Genomic DNA, 21,980 nt, shown 5'->3' with positions numbered 1-21,980 from the left:
ACAATGTATGTAGCTGACTTGGGTCTAGATTCAAACAACTACACTGTCAACCATTTTTCTTTGCTTTTTTTGAGACAGGGTCTCTGTCACCCAGGCTGGAGTACAGTGGTATGATCATGGTTCACAGCAGCCTCGAACTTCTGGGTTCAAGCGATCCTCCCATCACAGCCTCCTGAACAGCTGGGATTATAGACATGTGCCACAGTACCTGGCTAATTTTTATATTTTTTGTATATGTAGGGTTTTGCTATGTTGCCCAGGTTGGTCTAAAACTCCTGGGCTAAAGTGATCCTCCCGCCTTGGCCTCCCAAAGTGTTGGAATTACACAGACATGAGCCATTGCACTGCCTCAAAGACATTTTGAATGAAGTTTCAAAAGCTAGCATTCCTAAACCAAACCATGCCACTGTAGTCCACAACGAGGCAGGTGTATGTTCCCAGACTCCTCAAGGCTCACGCAAAGGTCCGGGGCAGGCGCATTTTAGAAGCGCATCCATTTCACGTCATTGCGAGACTCCGCCTGAGCACCACTTACAGCTGAACAAAGGCCCCGGACACGGGGTGGGGCCTGGCTCCTTTCGCCAAAGCAAGACAGCTCCTGGAGCGAGGGGTGCAGACACCACCACCCGGCCGCCTCCCCTTCACCCACAGGCCTCACGCCAGGGCGCACTAACCTCGGCCAACCCAGCCCGGGAGTGACGTCCAGCCGCGCTGCTCCCCGCCCCACCATCACCTCAACTTGTGTTATTCTCTGCATGGCTTCTAGTGTCGATGTTGTTGTTGATTTTTTATTGTCTGCTTCCTATCACTAGAACAGAAGTTCCGAAGAGGCAGAGTCTGGCCTTGTTCTCCTCTATCGGGAGAGCCTGCACCAGGGCCTGGTGCCCAGCAGACATGCGCGGTGGCGGGAGTGGATGAGTTGGTTCCCGGAGCCCAGGCCCTCCATGCTGGGCCCCCAGAGGCACGTTAGGGTTATCTTTCAGGGTTATCTTTAGCCTTAAACCCTGTGCCTGGAGGGTTTAGGGTTAAAGATAACATCCGTAGTGCCTGGAAGTAAAGACTTTCTGAAGAAAGATGAAGTTACCCCTTTGAACCTAAGCCTCTCTTTAGAAAATAAGAAAATGAAAGAAAATGGCGATTCAATGGCTGAAAGACTGCAGCCAGGCAGGAGAGAGAAGAAACCTAATAAAATCTAGCGAACTAGGGGCGACCGTGTGTAAACTGTCACTGACAAGATAGAGTCCACATGAAAGAAGGGCTGAAGTCAAGGAGGTGAAAGGCTGCATGACAAAGAAGGGAATCTAGGCCGGGCACGGTGGCTCAAGCCTGTAATCCCAGCACTTTGGGAGGCCGAGACGGGCAGATCACGAGGTCAGGAGATCGAGACCATCCTGGCTAACACGGTGAAACCCCGTCTCTACCAAAAAATACAAAAAACTAGCCGGGCGAGGTGGCGGGCGCCTGTAGTCCCAGCTACTCGGGAGGCTGAGGCAGGAGAATGGCGTGAACCCGGGAGGCGGAGCTTGCAGTGAGCTGAGATCCAGCCACTGCACTCCAGCCTGGGCGACACAGCGAGACTTGAGACTCCGTCTCAAAAACAAAAAGAAGGGAATCTAGAGGATCAAAGGCGGCAAGGCCCCTCCTCCCTCCTCCCGGGGCACACCACCCTCCCACTAGGGGCAGAGCAGAGCAAGGCGGTCACCGCGGGAACAGCAACCTGTGCCTCCCAGTCGGGATGGCAAGTCCAGGACACAGGACGCCCCGCCGTGGCTTTACTCACAGGAGCTGTGGTCTCGGGCTTGGACGCTGGGGCCTTAAAGGTGGATGTCGTCCTGGCCGCGTCTGCTCTCCTGTCGGCAGCTGCCCCCATGGACAAGCATTCCAAGTAGTCAGGTGGGGGGATGACAACACTGCTGTTCTCAGACAAGTTCACGGTGCTGATGCTTCTCACCGGCGCGGGGCTCAAACCCAAAAAGGACACAGCACATGTTAGATAATGTCTCACCACCAAGCCCCAAACATCCTCCGTGTCCCTGACCAAGGACAACAGGAACGGTACGTCACCAATCAAAACCTGATCTTGATCTCGCATATACAGGCACACACAGTACATATATCAATACAAAACACTGTTATTTTTTAATTTTTTTGCAACAGTCTCACTCTGTCACCCAGGCTGGAATGCAATGGCATGATCTCGGCTCACTGCAACCTCCGCCTCCCAGGTCCAAGTGACTCTCCTGCTTCAGCCTCCCAAGTAGCTGGGATTACAGGTGCACGCCAGTGTGCCCAGCTATTTTTTTGTATTTTTAATTGTGATGGGGTTTCACCATATTCACCAGGCTGGTCTCGAACTTCTGACCTCAAAGTGATCCACCCGCCCCAGCTGGGATTACAGGCGTGAGCCACCACACCCGGCCTAAAACACTGTAATGTTTTTAGCGGTTTATAAACATATCCTCACAATTTTTTTTTTTTTTTTTTTGAGAAGGGGTTTCACTCTTACTGCCCAGGGTGGAGTGCAGTGGCGGGATCTCGGCTCACTGCAACATCCGCCTCCCCGGTTCAAGTGATTCTCCTGCCTCAGCCTCCCAAGTAGCTGGGACTACAGGCGCCTGCCACTATGCCCGGCTAATTTTTTAATATTTTTTTTTAGTAGAGACAGGGTTTCATTATGTTGGCCAGGCTGGTCTTGAACTCTTGACCTCAGGTGATCTGCCTGCCTCAGCCTCCCAAAGTGCTGGGATTATAGGCATGAGCCCCTGTGCCTGGCCAAAAAATTCTTTAAAAGACATGACAAAAGGAGAGGAAACCTTTTAAATTAGGGGCTGGCTCTTGATTGATTTAATCTAAGGAAAGAAATTGGAGACTAGCAAAAGCTGGAGTGAGCAATGAGCTAAGAGTTAAAAAAAAAAATGTAAAAACTTGAAATTTTAACATCCTAAAAATGTTATTCAGTTTTTCTTCCCCAGTACAATGGCATTTTAGCTATTCTGCTAGGAATGAAGATTGCAGACAGCATCAGACCTTGGGGGAATGCAACGTCAGACCTGGAGGCCTTCTACTTGGCTAGCCGGATGAGTTATGGGGGTTTCATGAACTTCGATCCTCCCACCTCAGCCTCCAGAGTAGATGGGACAATGGGCATATGCCACTATGCCCTGGCTAATTATTTATTTTTTTAGAGATGGGGGTCTTGCTATGTTGTGCAGGCTGATCTTGAACTTGTGGCCTCAAGTAATCCCCCTGCCTTCATATCCCAAAGTGCTGGGATTACAGGCATGAGCCACCATGCCCGGCCAGCGTCCTCATTTTTTAAAGTGGGGGCCCACCTCATGGGGCTGCTGTGAGAATTAAATGAGCAAATCAATGCAAAGCCCTCTGGACAGTCTCTGGGCAGTAACTACTGTTATGATCTGATATGGAATACGGATTTGGGGGTTTTTGGCATGGAGGTGCTCAGCGAAGTCCAACAGTGTATTTCAAGCCATGGGAGTGGACGAGATGGCCCAGCACAGGCAGGAAGGACGGACCAAGGGTGACCCCCAAGAACACTCATGTTTAGTTGATGGGCGGAAGAAGGGTGCAAAGAGCTGATGAAGCAGAAGACAAACAGAGCACAGGTCAAGCACCCAGGGTCAGAGAACATTCCAGAAAAAGCATACAACAGCGTTAAGGGCTGTAAGATAAGGACGGTAAGATAAGCGTACGATAAGGACAGAAAACACATGCCTTGGGTTTAGTGACCAGGAGGTATGGAGGACAGGGAGGGAGTTTCAGAGGGCTGCAGGACTGCGGGGAATAGGTGGCCTGGGCTGGGTCTCCTCACGGCAGCAAAACTCGGGGACAAAAGAAATCATAGCAGACAGCACCGTGAGCCACAGTCTCATCTCTGACTAGTCCATGAGAGCTGAGGCTTAGGGCAGGGACTGCGACAGAGCTACACAGTGGTGTGTTATGGAAACCTCAGGGCAGGGGTTTCTGTCACTGGGAGACATCAGTCATGTTCAGGGCTACCTTGGTGTGGGCACAGTCACTGCTTCGGTCTCATTTTCTTCCAGCAACTTCGTGTATGACGACGGGAACCAACCCCTCCTACCGGCAAAGAGGGAGAAAAGATGCTATCAGCAGTAGACAAGTGGATGGCAACCTCCCTGAACAGCCTGAGAGCTCAGGGCAGACCGGTCCCTGGCTCCAGAAAGGCCCACGTGTGGAGTAAATGAAATTAAGGCTTTTAATAGATAAATATGGATTTTCACATACACTGAACCATGTGTATTGTTAACAATTTTTCTTTTTTCTTTTTTTTTTTTTTTTATTTAATAGAGACAGGGGTCTCGCTCTGTTGCCCAGGCTGGAGGGCAGTGATGCGATCATAGCTCACAGCAGCCTCGAACTCCTGGGCTCAAGCAATCGTCCTGCCTCAGCATCCGAGTAGCTGCGACTAGATGTGTACACCATGCCTAGCTAAAAAGCAATATATGTTGTATGTATGACATTAATTTGATTTGGATTACCCTTTTTTCATATTGGTTTTATTTAATACATCGCAACAATCTGTCTAGAAAATTGACAAGCTAGTTACAGGAAGGCTTGTGCACATAATTATGGCTGAAATTAAGAGGATTGCATTCAAACTATGTGCTAAACCTTAACAAAGTATATACGATATGCAGATTATCCTCAATAAAGCACATGACAATTTTATTTAATTTTTTTTTTTTGAGATGGAGTCTTGCTCTATCACCCAAGGCTGGAGTGCAGTGGCGCAATCTCGGCTCACTGCAACCTCCACCTCCCAGGTTCAATCCCAGATTTTCCTGCCTCAGCCTCCTGAGTAGCTGGGATGACAGGCGCCTGCCACCACGCCTAACTAATTTTTGTATTTTTAGTAGAGACGGGGTTTCACCATGTTGGCCAGGCTGGTCTGGAGCTCCTGACCTCAGGTGATCTGCCCGCCTCAGCCTCCCAAAGTGCTGGGATTACAGGCATGAGCCACTGCACTGGCCAAATGCTAAATTTTTTTAAAAAACAAAAGACTGTTTAAATTACTTTCAGAGAGGTGACTTCCTATGCTCTAATAACTATGCATGCACCAAGTGTATCTCTACACGCTCAGATACACAGAAAATAGCCTGGGATCGAGTAACTTAACTAAACTAGAAATAAGCCATAAACTTAACTTTGGCTAAAACGTGAGCATGTCCACAAAGACAATTTGCAGCCTGGCTGTTCTGGAAGGCAGGGGCCGTCTGGAGCCCTGCTGGGACCATCACACCCCGACTTACGCCTTGGACACGTCGTGTTCTCCATAAAGCCAGCCATCCTTCTCCTCGGGGATGAGCAGCGTGATGACGTCTCCCTGTGCGAAGCTGAGTAAGGTCTTGTTGGCGCCCGCAGTGTGCGGGAAGATGGTCTTCACTTTCTGCTTCTTCATCATGTTCAGTCCCGTTGCAACCGAAACTGATCGCTGTAAACTGGGATCTTCGGAAGTACCTGTTGGAGGGAATGTAGCAGTAATGGCTTTTCAAAGCATGAGAATCAACAGGCACATTCCAATGAGCAAACCCCAGGAATCCACCTGTTCTCATCTTGTTAACAATGCTCCTTCCACGGAAACCGGCCCTGTCCTATTTCCTCGCCTTGATCATTGCCCAGAAGGGGCAGGGACTGTTGAGAAACAGAGGCAGCATGTAGCCTGAAGGCTTGCACCGTGCAGAAGAGGATCCCTGCGGCTGCGGGCTCTTTTCCAGGCCCAAGGACAAGGTGGCATGTGCTGGGTTGATCTGCACTCTGCTTTGGCCAGGATGGCTCTCCTTAGAGAGGCAAACGGCTCCGATGCCAAACTGCCCTCACAATTCCAATCACAAAGGCAGGCTAGGGCCACAGTTCAAACCCAATTGCTAATGTCCACAAAGAAAAGCAGCAAGCTGGAAATGCAGTCGGTCTTGCCATGCTGGCCGCTCAGCTTCTCACCCCCGGGCCTAAGAAGGACGAGGTGAGGATGAGTTGCGTTTACAGAGTCCTCACCAGGTGCCAGTCACCGATCTCAATGTCTCACAGCTGCCATCCCGCCAGGCTCCAAGGAGGAAGGAACTACTGTTATCCACAGGACAGACCCCACAGCTGGCAAGTGGCTGGGCCAGGAACCAGTTAGGGCAGTTTCGTCCCATACACTCTACTCAGGGGCATGAGGCTGTGCTGTTCATGTCTCCATTCAAACACAGGCTGATATTTCCACTCCAGGGAAAAAAAGGTAGGAAAAAAAATATGTATATACATTTGAGACAGAGTCTCACTCTGCTGCCCAGGCTGGAGTGCAGTGGCAGGATCATAGTTCACTGCAGCCTGGACTTCCCAGGCTTAAAGGATCCTCCCTCCTCAGCCTCCTAAGTAGCTGGGACTACAGGCACACACCGCCATTCCAGGCTCATTTTTAATTTTTGTTTTGTAGAGACTGTGTCTTGCTATGTTGCCCAGCCTGATCTTGACCTCCTGGCCTCAAGTGATCCTCCCACCTTGGCCTCCCAAAGTGCTGGGACTACAGGTGTGAGCCACTGCTTCTGGCCCTTTTTTTTCCCATTCAAATTGTCCCAGGCTAGTAATACAGCAAGCATCTTTAACTTAAAACAATGCAAGATCTCTTTCTGCTTCGTTCTTGCAGATTCTTCACAATTACAATATAAACCTTGTGCCCCCTTAACGTGCCACTCTCTACCTCACTGGTGTTGAACCCACCAGCAATTTTCTTTCTTTCTTGAGACGGAGTCTCACTCTGTACCCCAAGCTGGAGTGTAGTGGCGTGATCTCGGCTCACTGCAACCTCCACCTCCCGGGTTCAAGCGATTCTCCTGCCTCAGCCTCCTGAGCAGCTGTGATTACAAGTACGTGCCACCATGCTCAGCTAATTTTTGTATTTTTAGTAGAGACGGGGTTTCATCACCATAGTGGCCAGGCTGGTCTCGAACTCCTGACCTCGAGATCCACCTGCCTCGGCCTCCCAAAGTGCTGGGATTACAGGTGTGAGCCACCATGTCCAGCCCTCCACCAGCAAATTTCATTCTGCTTTTACCAATAAGAACCAGAGGAATCTGAATCACTGGGATGCATAGAGTATTATAAACTTTAACTGTGTATTTTAGTTAACTGACAGGACTTCCTTCAAAGGCAAATGCCTACAGACCATCATCTTCCTCTGCTGGGCCATCCTAGTCATCATTCTGGAAAACTCTATTCTTTTGCCCAATAGCTTGGGACACTCTGGTCCAGGGCTCTCTCTCACCAACAGCTTGACTGCCACAACCTTCACAACATGGGGCCTGTGACACACCCCAAGTGGATGGGTTGGGGCCATGGCACAGGTCTCAAGGGTCCTGGGTTATAAGAATGTGCAGAAGGACGGGGTCTGACCAGTGAAGCAGCCGGCAACATCTGCAGACAGTAACTGGCTCTAACTTTTGTTTTTGTCACTGTGTCACCCAGGCTGGGGTGCAGTGGCGCAACCTCGGCTCATTGCAACCTCCGCCTCCTGGGTTCAAGTGATTCTTGTATCTCAGCCTCCTGAGTAGGTGGGATTACAGGTGTGAGCTACGACGCCCAGCTAAATTTTAGTATTTTTAGTAGAGACAGGGTTTCACTATGTTGGCCAGGCTGGTCTCAAACTTCTGGCCTCAAGCGATCCGCCCGCCTCGGCCTCCCTGAGTGCTGGGATTACAGGCATGAGCCACTGCGTCTGGCCCCAGCTTGTTGAAATATAGTCAACAAAATTAAGCAATCCAAGTTAGAACTTAAGTTCTTCAACAGAGCATGAGGTGCTCTATTAGAGATGATGAAAAACACTGATTAGAATTCAAACCAGCTGGGCGTGGTGGCACACACCTGTAATCCCAGCACTTTGGGAGGCTGAGGCAGGTGGATCACCTGAGGTCAGCAGTTCGAGACCAGTCTGGCCAACATGGTGAGGCCCTGTCTCTACTAAAAATACAAAAATTAGCCAGGCGTGGTGGTACATGCTTGCAGTCTCAGCTACTTGGGAAGCTGAGGCAGGAGAATCGCTTGAACCTGGGAGGCGGAGGTTGCAGTGAGCTGAGATCGTGCCACTGCACTCCAGCCTGGATGACAGAGTGAGACTTGATTTCGGGGAAAAAAAAAAAAAAATCAAACCAAGCTTATTGGTAAGCTTAATAATCATAATTTTGTCATGTTGATAATTATGAAGTGCTGGGAAGGGAAGAGCGTGGTCCCTTTAAATGATATGGAACTGGGGAAGGAAAGTGCTGGGTAGAGGAGGGTGTGGTCTCTGGCTAGGGTTCCACCCCCATGGACCTAGGTGAGGACAGGCATTTCCCGCCCAAATGTTGCATTTCCCGCCCAAATGTTGCATTTCCCAAGACCACCCTGGCCTGCCACACCCCCATCCTGTACCTATAAAAACCCTCAAGACCCTAAGCAGGCAGACATGCAAGCTGCTGGACGTTGAAAGGAGCCTGTCGCTGGAGGAACACATACAGTGGCTAGGCATCGAGAGGGAGGCACCGACAGGCTCCAGCATGCTGGCAGGCTACTGACCAGCAGAACGACACAGGGTTTGGCTGCAACAGTTGGTCAAGGCCACTGAGTGGCCCGACTCCAGGGGAAAACCTTCCCACTCTATCCCCTCCTGACTTCCCCCATCTGCTGAGAGCTGCCTCCACTCAATAAAACCTTGCACTGATTCTCCGAGCTCCCGTGTGACCCGATTCTTCCGGTACACCAAGGTAAGAACCCGGGATACTGAAAACCCTCTTTCCCTGTGACAAGGTACAGGGTGTAATTGAGTTGGTTAACACAAGCCACCTATAGGCTCAAACTAAAACGGAAAGAGCACACGGTAACATGCGCCCCCTGGGGCTTCAGCTGTAAATGGTTGTCCCTAGACACTGCTGTGACATGGGAACCCCACAGCCTGCCCGTCTGTCTACGCCCCTAGAGGTCTGAGCGCTGGGCCACTGAAGACACGAGCCACATCCCCATCACAGGCCCTGCAAGGGGGACAAAGGAATCTTTCCCATTTCAGTGTGAACTTTTATAGCTTATTTTATTGCAGAAAAAAGTTTTATTACAATTGCCACCAAATATGGAACACACAGTGAGGCTATGCATGTTTCTTATTGATTGACTGATTCATGGATTGGTTGAGACAGAGTTTTGCATTTGTCACCCAGGCTGGAGTGCAGTAGTGCGATCTCAGCTCACTGCAACCTCTGCCTTCTGGGTTCAAGCGATTCTCCTGCCTCAGCCTCCCAAGTAGCTGGGATTACAGGCAGGCACAACCATGCCCGGCTAATTTTTTGTATTTTTAGTAGTGATGGGGTTTCATCATGTTGGCCAGGCTGGTCTCAAACTCCTGACCTCAGGTGACCCACCTGCCTCGGCCTCCCAAAGGGCTGGGATTACAGGCGTGAGTCACCACGCCCGGCCTCCATTTATTTGTAAATAGGTAATTCTCAACAGTATGTTTACTCTGGATAAACATCAGTCAATGCGTAGAACTGGTGAATGTCAGAGAAATCTATCACTTATCAGAGCACCTCATAGACTAGACCTGTATTTGTTCTGAACTCACGCTCTGCAAAGCCAGGGCTGAACGTAGCCACCATACCTGCTTGTTTACCTCCAGACCTTGCAACACATTTATCCAAAATATTTATTTCACAGCTTATCTTAAAACAAATGTAAAAGGTATCTTCAAATAAATCAGACTGAATCTCTTACCTGTTGAATTATTTATCTTTTGTGAATTCGGTGCAGCCGTGGCTGGGTTATTAAACATATCGATCAAGGGACTGGTATATGCCCTGCCTGAAGGAGCGGGCGGCATCTTTGGTGAGCATTTAGAAAGGGTGTCGTAATCTTTCCTCACCTGTGAAAGATTATTTATTAGTCCAATATTAGTATAACACAGAACTGGAATTACAGATTCCCAAGGCTTTTTAAATCATATGCTATTTATTTATTTTGAGACAGAGTCTTGCTGTGTTGCCCAGGCTGGAGTGCAGTGGCGCCATCTCGGCTCACTGCAACCTCCGCCTCCCGGGTAGCTGGATAATAGGCACGTACCACCACGTCTGGCTATTTTTTGTATTTTTAGTAGAGACGAGGTTTCACCATGTTGGCCAGGCTGGTCTCAAACTTCTGACCTCAAGTGATTTGCCCGCTAAGGCCTCCCAAAGCGCTGGGATTATAGGTGTGAGCCACCGTGCCTAGCCACATTTCAGGGGGTTTGAGATGGGCAGAAAGAGTGGATCCATGTGTTCAAAGTACCTGCTACATCCCAGTCTCCACATAGAGCCCAGGTTCAAAGATCAGCAAACAACAAATGTGTGAATTCATTACTGTGAATACTTTGACGCCTATTTTTTTTTTTCCTGAAGTACCTTACATTGTGATGAACGCCATGAGAGTGTGTCTAATTTATTCTGAGACACCTATACTTCCTTTCTTGGGAGTAAACTTAGTTGGAATGAGTACAATTAAAAACAGTAAGGATGGCCGGGTGTGGTGGCTCACGCCTGTAACTCCAGCACTTTGGGAGACCGAAGTGGGCAGATCATGAGGTCAGGAGATCGAGACCATCCTGGCTAACACGGTGAAACCCCATCTCTACTAAAAATACAAAAAAATTAGCCAGGTATGGTGGCGGGTGCCTGTAGTCCCAGCTACTCGGTAGGCTGAGGCTGGAGAATGGCATGAACCCAGGAGGCGGAGCTTGCAGTGAGCCAAGATCACGCCAGTACACTCTAGCCTGGGTGACAGAGCAAGACTCTGTCTCAAAAAACAACAAAAAAAACCGAGTAAGGATAAAATTTCCAAAACAAAGATAATAGCGCCAAACATAGTATAAAACGTGCCCAGCTTGTGGTGGCTCATGCCTATAATCCCAGCACTTTGGCAGGCCAGGGCAGGCAGATCATGAGGTCAGGAGTTTGAGACCAGCCTGACCAACATGGTGAAACCCCATCTCTACTAATAATACAAAAATTAGCCGGGCATGGTGGTGTGTCCCAGTAATCCCAGCTACTCAGGAGGCTGAGGCAGGAGAATTGCTTGAACCCGGGAGGTGGAGGTTGCAGTGAGCCGAGATCGCACCACTGTACTCCAGCCTGGGTGACAGAACAAGAAAGACTCGGCCTCAATAACAAAAGACAAACATGTGCCCAGCTACCTTCACCCCTAAAGGTAAGGGGATAGAGCTGTGAAAAGGTGGTCCTGGAAGTACTAAAGGAGGACCTGTGATTCCCACCAACAAAGGCAAACGCGGCCCAGATCAAGTTAGGAAACACATGATTGAAATCTGGAAGAGAAAACCGGTTCCTACCACATTGCTTCTCTCGATCATGGGTGAAGGCTGAGGCGTTCCGGACACGGGAGTCGAGGCTGGGGTCTTTATTTCTTCGATCATATTCATGATTTTCTCTGGCACTTTGATGGCATCAACACAGGTCTCCTGCCACCGGGGCAGCTTGGAATTCAGTAGTTCTGCAGACTGCAAAGCCAAAAGAAGAAGACTAAAGACAAAGATGATTGAAGAGCTGAGAAAAATGACATCACGTCATATCGCTGATAACAGAATTACTGGCTTAGCACCAGGAGTGTGGGGGCTCCAGGTTAAACTACTAGGTGAGCACTTTGAGTGCCTAGAGGATCAGCTGTGTCTCACTGGCTGAGAGGGGCAAAGGCTCTGACTCTAAAGGAAATTTCCTGCTCCCTCAGTGTGAATACATAGCATGGGACTAATACGGAGATGGTAAATGGTTAAGAACAAGAACGGAAACGCAAAGGGAGGGAGTGAGCAATCTGTATGAATCCCGTTTTCCCGGTGGCCCCAGAAACGTCAACCATCACTTTTTCCCTCCCACTCCTGTTAAAAGCAGCACCTCCAACACAGGCCACTGGCCCGGGAGTTGGCTCTGACCGATTCAGACATTAGAGAAGTGAATCAGACTGTCCTGAGAGTCTGTCTATGGGGAAGAGGGACCGTGGGTGAGTGGTGGGCAGTGCTGAGGGATGCCCCCCGCACCACAGGCCAAACAAGGCTTTGCAGAGCAGACCTGACCAGCAGGGGCGAGAACCCGCAATCCTGGAGGCAGAGCGCCCCTCCAGCACCCATGAGCTTGGTTCTGTTGACAGCTGGACTCTGAGAGGCCCCCCAAGCGCTTCCAGTGAACACCTTTTCTGAACGGCACTCTGGTTGGAAAAGGGGAGGCAGGGCCTGTCCTGCAGCTGTGTGCATGGCAGTTGCACTGCTTTTACTCAGCTTCTGAGTTTATCAAGAGTGGTGGGGGCTGATGTCAGTCCTGGGGAAGGGCAAAGCCCCCTCACACCACCCTTGTCCCCAAATGTCACCCTGACACACTAAGTCAGTGCGACGCCACCCCCAACTGTCACCCTGACACTCTGCAGCACGGTGGAGCAGCTGCTTGGGCCTGCTTCATCCCAACTCCACAGAAAGGACTGGGGCGCTTTAGCTGGATTAAGGGAAGTCATAAAACCAGTTTTCAGATACTTGAAGAAACTTCCAGTATAGAAAGGAGCAGTTTTGGTCTGCATCACTCTATAAAAGCATTACTGGGGACTCATGGTTAAGTCTAAGAAAGACTGCTGATAACTGGAGCTCCCTGAAAAGGGGCCAGGCTGCCTCATGACACGGCGGGGCACCACGCAGGAAGAGAACCTCGAGGTCACCTCTGTCCTCTCCAGCCTGCGACCCCGGTGCCACAGGATGCCCTCACTCTGGGAAGAGAAGATTCTGAAGTGAACTCTACATTCCCGGAACTAGTACAGATGTGCTGTTGACAAGAGTGATCACCTAATACAGCAATTATTTCCTTTGCTGTAACCATTCTGTTCTTTTTTGAGAAAGGATTTTGGCTCTGTCACCCAGGCTGGAGTGCACTGGCACGATCACAGCTCACTGCAACCTCGAACTCCTGGGCTCAAACAATCCTTTCACCTCAGTCACCTGACTAGCTGGGGCCACAGGTGCACACCACCACACCTGGCTAATTAAAACTTTTTTTTTTTTTTTGGAGAGACAGGGTCTCGCTATGTTGCCCAGGCTGGTCTGGAACTCCTGGGCTCAAGTGATCCTCCTGCCCTGGTTCCCAAAGAGCTGGGATTATAGGCGTGAGCCACTGTGCCTGGCCTGCTGTACGAATTTTAAATCTTATTTAGTTTAGGGAGCTGAATATCCCTTTTTCTTTTTTTTTTTTTTTGAGACAGAGTCTTGCTGGAGTGCAGTGGTGCGATCTGGGCTCACTGCAACCTCTGCCTCCTGGGTTCAAGCAATTCTCCTGCCTCAGTCTCCTGAGTAGCTGGGATTACAGGTGCCCACCACCACATATGATTAATTTTTATAGTTTTAGTAGAGACAGGGTTTCACCACGTTGGCCAGGCTGGTCTCAAACTCCTGACCTCAAGTGATTCACCCACCTTGGTCTCCCAGAGTGTTGGGATTACAGGCGTGAGCCACCATGCCCAGTCCTGAATATTCCTTAAAGTTGTAAAAAGTTTATAGAAAACACAACATTTGCATACATACAAGGCCAAGGTATTTTTCCTTTAAAACAAAGACAAAGTTGACTTACATTCAACTCTTGCAAAGCTTCTCCTATTTTGGAACACTCTCTAACTTTACTATGAACAAAAATGAATTTCTGACCTCAATCAGTGCTAGTTTTGGATGTTTACAAAGGCCCAACAGAGTTCATAATGTAAAACAAAGGAAAGGAAATGTGACGTGTGTTGCATAATGATTCCTGGAGGTTCGAACCTCCCAGCTGCGTGTGTTGGAAGGAGGATGATGAGGTCATTCAGTTGAAGAAACCAGGAACCAACGCAACCAAGAGGAATGAACACATCGCTGAGCCCAGCCGTCCTGAGGTGCGTGAATGGCGGCCCGTGGGCTGGGGCAGAGCTGCCCGTGACCCCCAGACATAGACCCATGAAGGGAGCATCTCAAATTGCCCAGGTGGCATAGACCTGGGTCCGCTGGGACTCACCGGCAGCCATGGTGAAGACAGTGATGCTGAGGACACATCAGAAAGGGCCTGGGGAAAGCTGACTTGCAGGTGAGAAGAGCAAACGTGCTATTTTTCAATGATGAAGCATTATTTTATGGAGGACTTTAAATATGGATGTATTATTAATTAATTAAACATTATACATGGACATTTGATCATTTCAGCTATATTTCTATAAGTTTATATGTTCAAGTTGGCCAAAAATAGTTTCTCTGGAATCTTTTCATTGGCAAAATGGCCCACTGCTTTATATTGGGCCTGTGTGGAAACTGGGTGGCGTGCATGTATGTGTATCTCTGTATGTATGGACTGATTGAGACAGGGTCCTGCTCTGTTGCTCAGGCTGGAGTGCGGTGGCACAATCATAGCTCACTGCAGCCTCAACTTCCGAGGCTCAAGGGATCCTCCCACGTCAGCCTCCTGAGTAGCTGGGACTACAGGCACATGCTACTATGCCTGGCTAGTTTTTTTTTATTTTTTATAGACACAGAGTTCTGCCATGTTGCCCAGGCCCACCTCAGCCTCCCAAAGTGCTGGGATTACAGGCGGGAGCCATGGCCCAGTCTTCTGGGGCATTTAAATATGAAATAAAGTTATTAATACTCAAGGCAATTTGCCACCACACCCACCTGTAAGTGATAATAATGTATGTGGTTTGTAAAGCCACAGTGCTTATCAACCAGAAAGCAGAAGCGCCTCTTCTCTTCAAGCAGAGCTTCTTTGCAACCATCTGCAATGAATTTCTGGATTTCACTCTGACGAGAAGTAACGGTCTCCACGTACTAAAAAAAACAGTAATTACCTAAGTATGACATGAGCATCAGATAGCGTGCAGCCTGACGTTTATCTTCTGCCATCTTTACGCCTGCTTTATTTGAATAATAGAGTAAATACATGAGAGGAAAGAATGCTGTAACCTGACCTAAGTAGATACCATCATTCTCCTTGAGGTCCCTGACTCATGTGCAGAAAGAAGTTGCCCCAGGGCTTGACATTCCCAAGGGGCGATTTGCACAAATATTATTTTGTACTCCAGAGATATGAACGTGTCCTGCTGGAAAGCACCATGTGCTTTGGAACCAGAAAGTTCCTGTCAAACCCACTTCCAAATGCCAACAATACGTGATATGGTTTGGCTGTGTCCCCACCCAAATCTCATCTTGATTTGTAGCTCCCATAATTCCTGTGTTTCGGGAGGGACCTGGTGGGAGGTAACTGATTCATGGGGGCAGGTCTTTCCCGTGCTATTCTTGTGACAGTGAAGAAGTCTCACAAGATCAGGTGGTTTCATAAGGGGGCATTTCCTGCACAAGCTCTCTCTTTGCCTGCTGCCATCCATGTAAGATGTGACTTGCTCCTCCTTCCCTTCCACCACGATTGTGAGGCCTCCCCAGCCATGTGGAACTGTGAGTTCATTAAACCTCTTTCTTTTGTAAATTGCCCAGTCTCAGGGTATGTCTTTATCAGCAGCATGAAAACAGACTAATAAAATATGATTTAACCTAAGCCTCATTTTTCCCATCTGTACAATGGGAACAGTAACACTGATCATGGAGAACCCCTTCTTTCAGAGCCAGGAGAAAAAGCCCATGTTTTGGCAGGAGGTCACAGATTAATTATACTTAACTCTGGAAAACTCTACAGCCTTCAGCTCTCAGTCAAAATGCTTATTTTTAAAAACTGATAGATTATATTTATATATTTACAGAGCACACGTGATAATGATAAAGCAGGGTCCTTGGGTGTCCATCACCTCAAGTTCTTATTACTTCTATGTGTTGGGAACATTCCAAGACCTCTCTTCTAACTATTTTGAAATAAACAATGCATTGCCGTTAACTATAGTCACCCTACTCTGCTATTGGACACTAGAACTTATTTCTTTTATCCAACTGTATGTTTGGACCCATTAACCAAACTCTCCTTCATCCACCCCCCAGTCAACACACTGACCATCCTCAGCTATCTACAGAATGAAATGTAACCATCATTATACTTCCCAATTCCATGAGATCAACTTCAAAACTCTTCTTTTTTTGAGATGGAGTCTTGCTCTGTCACCCAGGCTGGAGTGCAGTGGAATAATCTCGGCTCACTGCAACCTCTGCCTCCCAAGTTCAAGCAATTCTCCTGCCTCAGCCTCCTGAGTAGCTGGGACTACAGGTACCTGCCATCACCCTAGCTAATTTTTGTACTTTTAGTAGAGGCAAGGTTTCACCACATTGGCCAGGCTGGTCTTGAACTCCTGACCTCATATGATCTCACTGCCTTGGCCTCCCAAAGTGCTGGGATTACATGCGTGAGCCACCGCGCCCGGCCAACCTCCTCTTAAACTGTACAAATTGTCAACAACAAAAGAAAACAAGATATTGCTGAAAAGCTCACCTCAATTTCTTTGTGTTCATATTTGAGTGCGTTTCGGCCTCCTTGGCTTTTCCTTCTGATCTTCTTCAACTCAGCCTGGGATTTCTCCAAAGACTCTAATTTATTCTTATGCTCTGTTTGGTATCTTTTTAGAGTTGCCTGTAAGTTAAATTGCTGTGCTTATTACCACACAAATTGTCAAAGTTGCTTTTGCTCACACTTCCACTGTGTATGGCTCAACAGCGCCCTGACACCCTCACTTCACGGCATCCTCAACGCTGGCCGGGGCCCCAACACCCACATCAGTTCACACCATCCTCCTGCTGGCCGGGGTCCCCACACCCACACTTCACACCATCCTCAGGCTGACCAGGGCCCTCATCCCTCAGTTCACACCATCTCCATGTTGGCTGGGACCCTCATCACACAGTTCACATCATCCTCACACTGCCCAGGGCCCACACTCCTCATTTCACACCATCCTTATGCTGGCTGGGACCATCACCCCGCAGTTCACACCGTCGGCATGTTGGCTGGGACCCTCACCCCGCAGTTCACATCATCCTTACACTGGCCAGGGCCCTCATTTCACACCATCCTTATGCTGGCTGGAGCCCTCACTCTGCAGTTCACACCATCTGCACGATGGCTGGGACCCTCACTCTGAGGTTCACACCATCCACACACTGGTGAGAACCCTCACCCCTCAGTTCACATGGCCCCCTTCATTCAACTTTAATGTCTTGGCTTTGTTCTAAAGGTTACTGCTTAAATGAGGAGCCCTGACCAGAAGGCAGGTCTCTGAGGACATCTTCTCTTTCTTTTATTCCTTCTTTCCTCAAAGGCTTTTTGATGCTGGGTAGTTAACTTTCCTCTGCCACTCAAAGTCTCCAAGTCCCATCCAAAGCACTTAGCCACCAAGGTGGCTGCAGCAAGCCGAGATAGCGCCACTGCACTCTTCGCCTCCCAGGTTCAAGCGATTCTCGTGCCTCAGCCTCTCGAGTAGCTGGGATTACAGGCGCACACCACCACGCCCGGCTGTATTTTTAGTAGAGACAGTGTTTCACCATGTCAGCCAGGCTGGTCTCGAACTCCTGACCTCGGGATCCACCCACCTTGGCCTCCCAAAGTGCTGGGATTACAGGCATGAGCCACCGCGCCCAGCGAACACAGGGTCTTAAACAGACCTGCATCAGAATTCAAATTCCTGTTTTCCGTATAATCTGTGAAGTGCAAATAAGAAGGGTGTCTGGCCAGGCACGGTGGCTCACGTCTCTAATCCCAGCACTTTGGGAGGCTGAGGTGGGTGGATCTCGAGGTCAGAAGTTCGAGACCAGGCTGGCTAATATGGTGAAACTCCATCTCTCTACTAAAAAATACAAAAATCAGTGGGGTGTGGGGGTGAACACCTGTAATCCCAGCTAATTGGGAGGCTGAGGTAGGACAATCACTGGAACCCAGGAGGCGGAGGCTGCAGTGAGCCGAGATTGCGCCACTGCACTTCCAGCCTGGGCAACAGAGCAAGACTCCATCTCAAAAAAAAAAATAAATAAATAAAAAGAAGGGTAAAGGATAACAATCAGATAATGCATGTAAATCACTTGGCATGAAACGCACCTTAGCAGCTGTCCAGGTCCCGTGGCCTCCTGCCGGGAATGTGAAGCCAGGCAGCAGGCCTCACGAGGACCACAGGGGAGGGATGATTTCAGGGCAACTCACACACTCACTGCCGCACGGGGGTCTTGGTGAGCAGAAAGGGGACTTTGGGTGGCAGGAGAAAGTTAAGTACTCTATAGCAGCAAGGGAAGATGGCAAGAGCCCTCAATACTGGGGCAGCAGGGTCACCCTGAAGGGGACCTGGAGAAACCTGCTGGAATGGACAACAGTGGACAGAGAAGGGGCGCCATGCAGGAGCGGTCTCTGCAGATGGGTCTGGGCGGGTCTGGGCGCGTCCAGGCACTCTCCCGCACACTACCCACAGCCTGAAGCGCTGCTGGCTTAGGAAGTGTTATGTCTGCACCAGCTGCAGTGACACAAGCACAGATGTCCTACAGCGTGAATGTGCTCTGTGAAGACAATGCTTTCTGGAAGCAGCGTGATTTCTGGCAATACTTTTTCCTTTTTTTTTTTTTTTTGAGATGGAGTCTAGCTCTATCGCTCAGGCTGGAGTGCAGTGGCACCATCTCGGCTCACTGCAAACTCTGCCTCCCGGGTTCATGCCATTCTCGTGCCTCCGCCTCCTGAGTAGCTGGGATGACAGGTAACGTGCCACCATGCTTGGCTAATTTTTTTTGTATTTTGAGTAGAGATGGGGTTTCACTATGTTGGCCAGGCTGGTCTTGAACTACTGACCTCAAGTGATCCACCCACCTTGGCCTCCCAAAGTGCTGGGATTACAGGCATGAGCCACCGCACCTGGCCCCTATGCTTTCTAATAGAGACCCCAAGTGTTACCAAAAACCGGCCCATGCAGCCCAAAGGGAGCTTGTCAGTTTCATGCATCTGGGTATCATCAACACGGAGCCTTCACTCCTGTCTGCTACTGATGAGTCAACAGTGGGAATGAGTTCTCCTCAGGGTGGGAGATCAGGCAGCCCAAGGCTGGGGCTGGAGGAGAACCATGCACTTACGTTCATATATTTCACGTCAAGTTCTATCTTCTTCTCCAGCTCATGGATAATCTCTTTGTGGAATTTTTTAAACTGTTAACAGAAGGAAATAAATTCACACCAGATTTGAGACTTTAAGCAAAGTAAGTTCTAAAACCTAAAACAAGTGTATTTTGCAAATAGAAACACAGATCACGTACATTTTCATCAAGACTCTCGTTGAGTTTCTTGTGGGTACTTGAAATCTCTATGAGGACATGTCCTGGGAACAAAACCAGATACGTTAGCAGAAAGCCATTGCATATTTTTTTTTGTTTTGAGGTGGAGTTTTTGCTCTGTTGCCCAGGCTGGAGTGCAATGGCACGATCTTGGCTTGCTGCGACCTCCGCCTCCCGGGTTCAAACAATTCTCCTGCCTCAGCCTCCCAAATAGCTGGATTACAGGCGTGTACCACCATGCCCGGCTAATTTTTTGCATTTTTAGTAGAGATGGGGTTTCACCGTGTTGGCCAGGCTGGTCTCGAACTCCTGACCTCAGATGATCAACTGCCTTGGCCTCTCAAAGTTCTCGGATTACAGGTGTGAGCCACTGCGCCCGGCCCATTGCACAGTTTTGTAAAGTATTAGGGAAAGTAAAACAGAACAGCGAAACACAGAAATACACTGCCCTCAGGGTCTCTAAGCATCACCCCCGAGACACAGGAGCACGATGGGGTCCCCACAGTGGCTTCCAGGGGGACACAGCTGAGAGCAAACGGCTTCTACGACATAATCAATCAGACTCTTCAAACTCACATTCAAACTCTCATGCAAACTCTCTTCAAATTCACATGAGTCTTTCTGTTTTGTCTTTTGTTTTTTGAGTCAGAGTCTGGCTCTGTCACTCAGGCTGGAGTGCAGTGGCATGACCTTGGCTCACTGCAGCCTCCACCTCCTGGGTTCAAGCTATCCTTCCACCTCAGCTTCCCAAGTAGCTGGAACTCCAGGTGTGCACCACCACACCCAGCTATTTTTTTGGGATATTTTGTGGGGAGGGGTTTTCACCATGTTGCCCAGGTTGGTCTTGAACTTCCAACCTCAAGTGACCCGCCCACCTCAGCATCCCAAAGTGCTGGGATGACAGGTGTGAGCCACTGTGCCTGGACCGCGTGGCCCTTTCTATATTTACTTGTTCCTGAAGCCGAGTTCTGTACATCTGATTTAAATTTTGAAAGTGTCTCACAAATGATTACTTTGGTCATCACAGAAGATAACTCTAAGAATAAACAATGATTTATTTTTATCGAATCCCCAGAGTAATCGGATTATCTGTCAGGCACGAGAGATAAAGGCTATTTCTTTTTTCTCATGTTAGTTCTTACAATGTTTTGGAAAATGCTAACGCCAGGGGAACCCGCAGCAGGAAGAGTGCTCAGCCTGCCTCTCCTGGGAATACACCAGCCCCTGAAACCAAGTACAGTCACGTGACGGGGAAGATGTCTAGGACAGAGGCGCCCACCACCGAGGGCAGCAATCAGGTCCCTGGGTTTGCAATCACATCTCTGCAGTGTGTGCCAGTGCACCAGCTCTCTGCCACCTTTCTACAGGTGACATCTGATAAAGGTGAACGAGGGCCTCTCTCTGCCAACTTATCTGCAGGAACCAAATGGGTTTCCTAGGGTCTGACACCTAAGAAATGGGAGAAACACATAGAATCATCTGGAACTACCGTTACCACCACCATCAAACAATGCCGACCAACAGCAAAATGTGCCAGTGGACCATCCTACAGCTCAGCGGCCAGATGAAAAGGAATTCCAGGCCGGGAGTGGTGACTCACGCCTGTCATCCCAGCACTTTGGGAGGCTGAGGTGGGCGGATCACTAGGTAAGGAGATCAAGACCATCCTGGCCAACATGGTGAAACCCCGTCTCTATTAAAAATACAAAAATTAGCTGGACATGATGGTGCGTGCCTGTAATCCCAGCTACTCTGGAGGCTGAGGTGGGAGAATTGCTTGAACCTGGGAGATGGAGGATGCAGTGAGCCGGGATTGCACCACTGCGCTCCAGCCTGGGTGACAGCGTGAGACCCTGTATCCCCGCCCCCCAAAAAAGGAATTCTAGCGGGGAACTGAGAGGCTGCAGGGGAGGAATCTGAATGAGGACTGTGGTAGAATATGGGGAGAGAGAGAAAGCACAGACTGGACTATGGCCTCAGCTACGATCGCCATATGACCCTATCGTGTTCTGTTCTAGGGACATCTGAGTCTCACACTGGCCACCCAGGCTTCCCTTGTCCCAGGTTAGCATTCAACCCTTGCTGAACACAGCCACGCAGATGCCCCATCGGGCACACCTCATCCTCAACATGTCTCAAAGTGACCTCTCTGGCTGCCCTGCATTCTCTAATTCCAGCTCTCAGCTGCCAGCCAGCCAGCCAAGGGTCAACCTCTCGCCCACGTGTAATACCTGATGACTAAGACTCTCTCCCTTGGGGATACAAGGCCATCATCGGAGCCACCTGTAGGGTGCAGCCATGTCCCTTCCCAAGCTCTGTGATCTCTTCCTTGCCCAGGACAGAAGGCATGGGGAATGGCGCGTGAAGTCACCAAGACATGTTCACCTGGTGATCTGTTCCACCAGAGGTGGCAGAGGATTCTCCCATCCACCCCCAGCCCCCAGCACTCACGTCCCACCATGTGGGCTTTCGAGGAGGTCCTCTCTCAAGCCTGCCCGACCCCAACGCCTGCTTCCATCCCTCATCCTCTCTCTGGACTCCCAGCTTGTCGCTTCCCGGATCACCTTCCTCACAGATGCCAGGGATCTTTCCAAATGCAGGCGTAACATGTCACTCCCCTCCTCCCCCCATGGTGTTCCAGGGAAACCAGCTCCCTTGCTGTACTTCAGAACCCTCTGCAAACGGTGCTGCCTAGACAAGGTGGGGTCAGAAGCTCTCAGAGAGGCAGA

At 49.5% G+C, this 21,980-nt stretch overlaps 1 protein-coding gene across 4 annotated transcripts in view; it reads right to left on the bottom strand.

The window, feature by feature from the left end:
* The window catches only part of LOC105497768 (BAR/IMD domain containing adaptor protein 2 like 1), a 111,408-nt gene that overhangs the window by 9,733 nt on the left and 79,695 nt on the right, over positions 1 to 21,980 (bottom strand). For all 4 annotated transcript variants that reach the window (XM_011769114.2, XM_011769124.2, XM_024797954.2 and 1 more), the window contains exons 4-12: positions 19,234 to 19,295; positions 19,055 to 19,126; positions 16,446 to 16,583; positions 14,690 to 14,842; positions 11,357 to 11,524; positions 9,754 to 9,901; positions 5,289 to 5,496; positions 4,018 to 4,095; positions 1,781 to 1,961 (exon numbers count right to left, since the gene is read on the bottom strand). In XM_011769114.2, the coding sequence (XP_011767416.1) occupies positions 1,781 to 1,961; positions 4,018 to 4,095; positions 5,289 to 5,496; positions 9,754 to 9,901; positions 11,357 to 11,524; positions 14,690 to 14,842; positions 16,446 to 16,583; positions 19,055 to 19,126; positions 19,234 to 19,295 (1,208 nt within the window). The remainder of the gene's footprint in view (positions 1 to 1,780; positions 1,962 to 4,017; positions 4,096 to 5,288; positions 5,497 to 9,753; positions 9,902 to 11,356; positions 11,525 to 14,689; positions 14,843 to 16,445; positions 16,584 to 19,054; positions 19,127 to 19,233; positions 19,296 to 21,980) is intronic.

This window comes from Macaca nemestrina, chromosome 4, assembly GCF_043159975.1.
Source record: "Macaca nemestrina isolate mMacNem1 chromosome 4, mMacNem.hap1, whole genome shotgun sequence".
Classification (NCBI taxonomy): Eukaryota; Metazoa; Chordata; class Mammalia; order Primates; family Cercopithecidae; genus Macaca; species Macaca nemestrina.
This window is presented reverse-complemented; position numbering and strand designations above follow the sequence as displayed.